The sequence below is a fragment of the Sinocyclocheilus grahami genome, unplaced genomic scaffold (assembly GCF_001515645.1).
Source record: "Sinocyclocheilus grahami isolate Dianchi unplaced genomic scaffold, SAMN03320097.WGS_v1.1 scaffold367.1, whole genome shotgun sequence".
Classification (NCBI taxonomy): domain Eukaryota; kingdom Metazoa; phylum Chordata; class Actinopteri; order Cypriniformes; family Cyprinidae; genus Sinocyclocheilus; species Sinocyclocheilus grahami.
In genome coordinates this window covers 142,105-149,638 of record NW_015505546.1, presented here as the reverse complement: position 1 = coordinate 149,638, position 7,534 = coordinate 142,105, and the positions used below count along the sequence as shown (strand labels likewise).

General features: G+C 38.9%; 1 protein-coding gene across 1 annotated transcript in view; it reads left to right on the top strand.

The window, feature by feature from the left end:
* Positions 1 to 7,534, top strand: part of LOC107549268 (protein jagged-1b) — a 66,588-nt gene that overhangs the window by 53,653 nt on the left and 5,401 nt on the right. Inside the window, exons 4-9 of the mRNA XM_016230283.1 lie at positions 1,926 to 2,180; positions 2,496 to 2,556; positions 2,696 to 2,826; positions 5,453 to 5,572; positions 6,080 to 6,193; positions 6,621 to 6,734. Coding sequence (XP_016085769.1) covers positions 1,926 to 2,180; positions 2,496 to 2,556; positions 2,696 to 2,826; positions 5,453 to 5,572; positions 6,080 to 6,193; positions 6,621 to 6,734 — 795 coding nt within the window. The remainder of the gene's footprint in view (positions 1 to 1,925; positions 2,181 to 2,495; positions 2,557 to 2,695; positions 2,827 to 5,452; positions 5,573 to 6,079; positions 6,194 to 6,620; positions 6,735 to 7,534) is intronic.

Below are 7,534 nucleotides of genomic sequence, written 5' to 3'. Positions count from 1 at the left end.
TTTTTTTTTGAAAATGGTCCCCCCCCCCCCCCTCCTGTTGATGTATGACTCAAGGAATATTCTGTTTAATGATACACAATAGTATGCTAATACAAGTTTTGAGGTGATATAAACATGTTTTGCACCCAAATTACAATGTGTCATATGTCTTTACCAAGCATTTAGCTAAACTTAACTAACCACCCTTTACACAAACATTGTTAAAGTAGCTAAAAGTTCAGTTCCAATAAAGATACTAAAAAAAAATAGTAAATGTTTATAAACATTTACAAATGATGAATAGTCTCCACTTTAGATTGGGTACTGCAAAAACATGAACAAATGATTAATAAATGATTTGTAAAGATGTGAAAATAGGGAGAATTCCGGTCATTTGGGACACATTTTGCCATTGAGATGACTGCTCATAAAGGTATTAATGATTAGTAAATGTTTATAAACATATACAATTGATGAATAGTTTCCACTTTAGACTGGGTACTGCAAAAACATTAACAAATGATTAATAATATTGATATTATATTAAATATATTGTCACGAATCCTGTCCATGGACTTCCGTTCGATCGCCACCAGAGGTCACCTTTCCGTTACACTGACTCTCACACTACACAGACTGTTACACATCACCCTGGACTACATTTCCCATGCTCCATTGCACTAATCACAAGCTCACCTGAAACCAATCACACACAGCTGCTACCAATAACACACTATATAAATCAGTCTCACACCACCATTCAACGCCGAGTATTGTTTAGCGCTTATCGCCACGTCAGTGATAGCAACGTTACGGAGCCATTTCCGAGTTTTGTCTAGTTCCTAGTTCCTAGTTCCTAGCTCTAGTCTAGTCACGTCTAGTTTTGTGCCTGTTTCCTGATCTCCTGCCTGTCTTGGATTCTTCTTTTGCCTAGCTCTCTGGACTTTGTTTGCCTATCTCAGACCCGCGTTAGCCTTTGGATTACTCTTCGTCTTACCTCTTCTATTACTTTTTGCTGTGTATCTACCCATGCCTGTTTCATGACCACGCTTTTAAATAAAAGCATGCACTGTAACAATTATGAGCTAATGAATATATTAACATGAATAATCTGTGAAGTGCCTATAAGCTATATTTTCACAACATTTGTAAATGTAAAAATGAGCATGAGCTAATATGTGAAGTGTGAACTGAAGTTTAATGACATTTGTAAGTATTCAAAAGTACATTAACAAATAAGCTTGTAAATATTGTATAATTTCTGTAAAAATCATTTGTAGATTTTTAAAACGCATTGAAAGTTTAATGACATTTGTAAACATTAACTAATGATCCGTTAAGCATTATATAATGTTTGTTAACGATTTATTAATGAAGCTTTAAATCATTGTAAACCATCCGTCAAAATCATTTGAAGATTAAAAGAAAAAAAAAATCCATGGTCATATGAATTTAAAGTTTAATGACATTTGTAAGCATTTCAATTTACATTAAATAATGATCTGTTAACCATTTTGTAATGTTTCATAAGTTCATTAGTAACATTAACAAGCACATTATCTCATATTTCTAGATATGTGAATATATATTGATTAGTAATGAGCAGTGTTCGAACTATACCGTGGACTTTGGGAGAGCCCACTTGTTTTTTTTATAACAGGGGGGTTGAGGGGGTGTTCGTGAGCTTGCGCGTGCCTCAAAATAGGGCTTACAATGACTTACAAAGATACATAACAGCTACAAGTGTATGCACTACTTGCTTTATGCAAGCGCTTATTAAGGGGAGCCAAGCTCCCCCTAGCTCCTCCGTAGTTCGCACCCTGGTAATGAGTAATGATTAGTTAAACATTATATAATGTTTGTTAATGATTTATTAATGAAAGTTATTATAAAGTGTTACCTTTTTTTATTTATTTTTAATTTTACTCTGTCTGTCCCCCTCCCAGGTAGGGAGGAATTAATAGAGCGCGTGCTGCTGTCCTCCATGCTGAATCCAGGTGAGCAGTGGCAGTCCTTCCGCCATCACGGCCGCACTTTCACTCTGGAATACCGCCTGCGATTCCGCTGCGATACCAATTACTACGGCCCACTCTGCAACAAATTCTGCCGAGCACGAGATGACTTTTTTGGCCATTTCAACTGTGACCCTTCCGGTATTAAGGTGTGTAAGGAGGGCTGGACTGGAGCAGAGTGCAGACAAGGTGAGTGGCTTGCGAGTGACTTAAGGGAGAGAGAAATGTCTCCTATGAGATGATCAAGGAAGAGAACCTATTACCACCATATCCTAAGTGAAAACATTCAGCTAGCATTATATTAACAATAGATGAGTAAGCGGAGCATCACATCATGACCTGTTGCATTTGGCAATGGCTTATGTGTCCATTTGAAAGTTTTTTTTCTATTTGTCTAATTCAGTTATGAGTGTTAATGATCCTCTGCACCTGTAAGACGTCTGTAGTGAATGATTTTGATCATCATATCACTAATCTGAGTCAACCGTCTGTGTGCATGTGTAGCGGTGTGTAAGCAGGGATGTCACATGGACCATGGCTCCTGCGATCTGCCCGGAGAGTGCAAGTGAGTCTGTCCAGGTTTCAGAAATATCACACCCTCTCTGCAAGCTCCACCAAGCGCTGATGCATGCCATATTCAGTATTTGCTTTTGTTTGTCTTTTTCTCACTTCCTGTCTGCTGTAACCTCTCTCTTTCTCTGTAGATGTAATTATGGCTGGAAGGGTGGTCTGTGCGATGAGTGCGAGACGTTTCCTGGGTGTGATCATGGCACTTGCACTGAACCCTGGAAGTGTGTGTGTGACACAAATTGGGGCGGCCTGCTCTGTGACAAAGGTGAGATGACACCTGCAATACAAGGAAATGTGCTGGTCCATATGTGTGCAAAAATGACTGTTCTTATAATTAGGGCCATCAATCAGTTTTTAATATTTACTTGTGATTAATTTAATAATTTTCTGTCTTACGTGTGACACAATGAGTTGCTTTTTAAGAAACAAATATGTGGATGACACTTAGTTGTCCTTAGCTGTAGCTGCAATATATGCGCATATTTAAAGACAGCAGAAAGAGGCTGATTTCAACACTTGTCTTGTCAGAAATAATTTACATATACAGTACACTACCTTTCAAAAGTTTTGGGTCCGTAAGATTTTTAATGTGTTTTAACGAAATTTCTTATGCTGATTAAGACAATAAGTATTTATTTGATCAAAAATACAATAAAAACGGAAATATTGTGAAATATTATTACCATTCAAAATAACTTTGTTCTATCTTAACCTATTTTAGAATGTAAATTATTACTGTGATGGCGAATCTGAATTTTCAGCAGCCACTACTCCAGTTCCTCAGATGATCCCAACATATAATTCTAATATACTGATTTGCAAGAAACATTGCTTATTATGATCAGTGTTGAACACAGTTGTGCTGCTTAATATTTTTTGTGTAAACTGTGATACACCATGACTTTCAGGATTCTTTGATGAATAGAAAGTTCCAAAGAACAGCATTCGTTTGAAATCGTAAAGATATTTAAAATGTTACAAATTTCTGTCACTTTTGACCAATTTAATACATCCTTGCTGAATAAAAGTATACATTTCTTAAAAAAAAAAAAAACTCACTGACCCCAAACTTTATATAGGGAACTTTTAGAATGAATTAATTATTAGGGGAAAATACCTATGATATTTATGTTTATTTGATGCAGGTGGCTGGAGTAAAAAAAGTGGTTAGAGTAGCTCTGCAGCTCATCAGAAATACTACCTGACAGATGTCAATAAAATAGGAAAACACTTTATTTTATCTGAATCTGCCTGTCAATCATTTTGTGCAGGATTGCTGACAACACCTTTGCAAGGCAGGGTTTTGGAGAGAGAAATAATGAAGTAGTGTCATATTGAATAAAGACGTTAATGGCGTTAATAAAATGAAAAGCGGTAAACATATTTTATCACACGTGCCCATTTGATTCACTGATTCCGAGACATGCTAATCGCTTACTGTATAGGCAACATTTGTGTAAATAGATCCAGATTAGCTGATATGGACCCACGCGTGGGGTTTCGTTAGGGCTTTGTAGAGATGTAAGCCGATAGTCTTGGGTAAACAGAACGTAAGCCGTGAGGTGGAGGCTAAAAAGTGCTCTTGCCATTCAGCGGTTTAGTGTATGGCACTGTCACACCCTCACACACACATAAATATATATACACACACAAAGGACTAAACCTATGCAGACAGATGAATTGAGGTCATAAAACTAGATACTAGCTAGATCTCAATGGCTACACACACACACACACACACACACTCTCTCTCTCCCTCCCTCTAAACTAAGATCTCAGGAGCCAGTCTGCAGCCTGCATCATTTTCCATCATAGCGCTGGTTTTAATTTGTGTGTCTATTTGTATGTTGTGGTTATAATTCTTCCAGTTAAGCATGCTTGTGTGTTGTGGGTATATCTTCAGGAAACAATCCATTTGAGTTTAACTCATCCCTTCAAGCATGACCTTGTAGGAATTCTTGGTTAGATTTTGTATGATTTATGAAGTAAACTACATTTAAACAAAGTCTGAGACGTCAAACTCAATTTGTGTCTAGACCAAACTGGCATTTTGTGTAGCCCCATGAGTCTGAGCTTGCAATTATTGTTTAGAAAATCATTTTCCTACAAGAAACAGTTCCCAGTGGTAAATGTACATTTGAGGGAGCTCTTATACACACATATTCACATATGGATGAAAAGAGGGATAAGAGTGCAGGTCACATGTGTTCTTATTACAGATGTTGGTATATTGTATTGCTGGAAGTGATGGCATGGGGATCAGTTTTGGATCACATCTGTTTTCACATAGCTATCAGTACCGTTTGAGTCAGTTTAAAATGTAATAATGATTTTTCTTGCAAATCATGTAATAATGATTTGTATGCGTTTGTATATAGGTGTTTTTATATAATTTGAGTAAGAAAACAGTACTCTGAATCAAGTGGCTTTAATTTGGCTTAAGTTGGTTGGAGGGATATTTATTATTCTTTTTTGCTGCAAGGAAAAATTAAATGATGATAAATTTGCATTGGTTTTGTCCTTACCACAAGTTTTTTTTTTATTTCTTAAGTCAACATGGAACAACATTCATAACCCAGTGTATTACCATAATGTGACATTCGGTGAAACAGGATATTTAACAGGGGGAAAAAAAATGTGATGGGACTTGATTTTATCCATAAGGAATTGATTGGGTCATGGAAAGTGGACGTTTGGTACTAAATTTTGCAGTCACCACTACAAACCACTGTGTTGGTTGAAACTGAAGTGGCTCCGCTGCTAAAGCACAATAATAAGTGTGTTCTATTGTCTAATTTTTGCTCTTCGCATCAAAAAGCACATAAATTTCAAGATAATAAATTGTCAGATTTTCCTAACTGCAAAAACATCTTTCTCTCTCTTGTATACAGATCTGAATTATTGTGGTAACCATCACCCATGCAAGAACGGTGGTACTTGTACCAACACTGAACCCAATGAGTACCTGTGTGTGTGCAAGGAGGGTTTCCGTGGCCGCAATTGTGACATCGGTGAGATGACTCTATAAAACACAACCATAAAGTCTGTCAACCCTGACAGCCTATTGCAACCACACCTCAAAGATGTGCTGTGCAAGAAAAAAAATATTGTAGTCAAAACTCACTCCTAGATGAAGCGCTGCATGCTATCAGCTCTTATTTTTCGCTGTGCCACCCAGCATGAGTCTGACCAATTATCTCCTCTGTAATGATAATTTTAGTCTGTGTTATCATGTGATCTCTGATGTAGCTCTGTGAGGTGTTGATAAGAGATAAATTTACAGCAAGACTGATCTGGAGTTTAAAGCCTTAAACCAAGAATCACTGTAAGATGACAAATACAGATAACAACAGCTTAAACTCTCTGTTCATGTCAGAAGTGAAATGTGTCATTTCTGCTCCAAACAGAATAAAGCTGTACAGTAAGCACTTCTGACACAGGTGGTGATAGCACAGGATATAAAACACAGATGTGATGCAGATTATAAGTGTGTATCTCTTCCTCTCGTCCCCTTAAAGTGGAGCACGCCTGTCTCTCCTCTCCATGTGAGAATGGTGGAACGTGTGTTGAAAACCCAACAGGCTTCAGCTGCGTGTGTGCGCAGGGCTGGACGGGACCCTCCTGTGCCTCTGGTAGTTAAACATATAAACGCACACACACACCTGCACAGACTGCAATCAGCACCAATCAAAGGAAGCTGTTATTTCCTGCACTGCTGCAGCCAGTTTTAGTCAGATCTACACCAAAAAAAATGCTCCTTAACTGGAGCACAAACAATCAGCAATCACACACATGCACATCTAGGATGCACAGATGAGAGGTAGGTAGGTAGATGGATGGATAGACAGAAGGATAGATGGGTAGACAGGAGGATAGATAGGCAGACAGGAGGATGGGTAGATACAGTTGTTGGATGGATATAGATAGATGATAGACATGAGGATGGTAGATAAAGTAGATGGACATACAGATAGATAAATGGATGGATGGACAGATGGGTAGATTTAAAGGCAGTGAAATCACATGATGAGACAGAGAACATGTTCTTTTCGTCTGCAGTGGTGTTGCAGTGTGACTCCAATCCCTGTGGGCGTGGGGCCACGTGTCAAGAGACGCCTCAAGGTTTCCAGTGTCTGTGTCCTCCGTTCTGGACTGGCAGAACCTGCCAGCTCGGTAAGTATTAAAAGCAACTCTCTAGCTTCAGCTGTCCTGAGCCGTTCATACATGTCCGCACATGCCTAACTTGGCCTTACGTCGTTCCCATCCACAGCCTCACCTGATGAAACCTGCCTCTACCTGCCTAAACTTGTCACAGTCTGCTTTTACCTGTCTGTAATGTGAACACCTGTTCTTTCTTGTTTATGCTCGGGTTCCTCACCTCACTCTAAGGGTATATAGACTAGAAAGGCACCAAGGAATTAAATATAAGAAACCCTGCAAAAATATTACAGAAACCATGAGACCGGGCAGACAGGAGGATGGGTAGATACAGTTGTTGGATGGATATAGATAGATGATAGACATGAGGATGGTAGATAAAGTAGATGGACATACAGATAGATAAATGGATGGATGGACAGATGGGTAGATTTTAAGGCAGTGAAATCACATGATGAGACAGAGAACATGTTCTTTTCGTCTGCAGTGGTGTTGCAGTGTGACTCTAATCCCTGTGGGCGTGGGGCCACGTGTCAAGAGACGCCTCAAGGTTTCCAGTGTCTGTGTCCTCCGTTCTGGACTGGCAGAACCTGCCAGCTCGGTAAGTATTAAAAGCAACACTCTAGCTTCAGCTGTCCTGAGCCGTTCATACATGTCCGCACATGCCTAACTTGGCCTTACGTCGTTCCCATCCACAGCCTCACCTGATGAAACCTGCCTCTACCTGCCTAAACTTGTCACAGTCTGTTTTTACCTGTCTGTAATGTGAACACCTGTTCTTTCTTGTTTATGCTCGGGTTCCTCACCTCACTCTA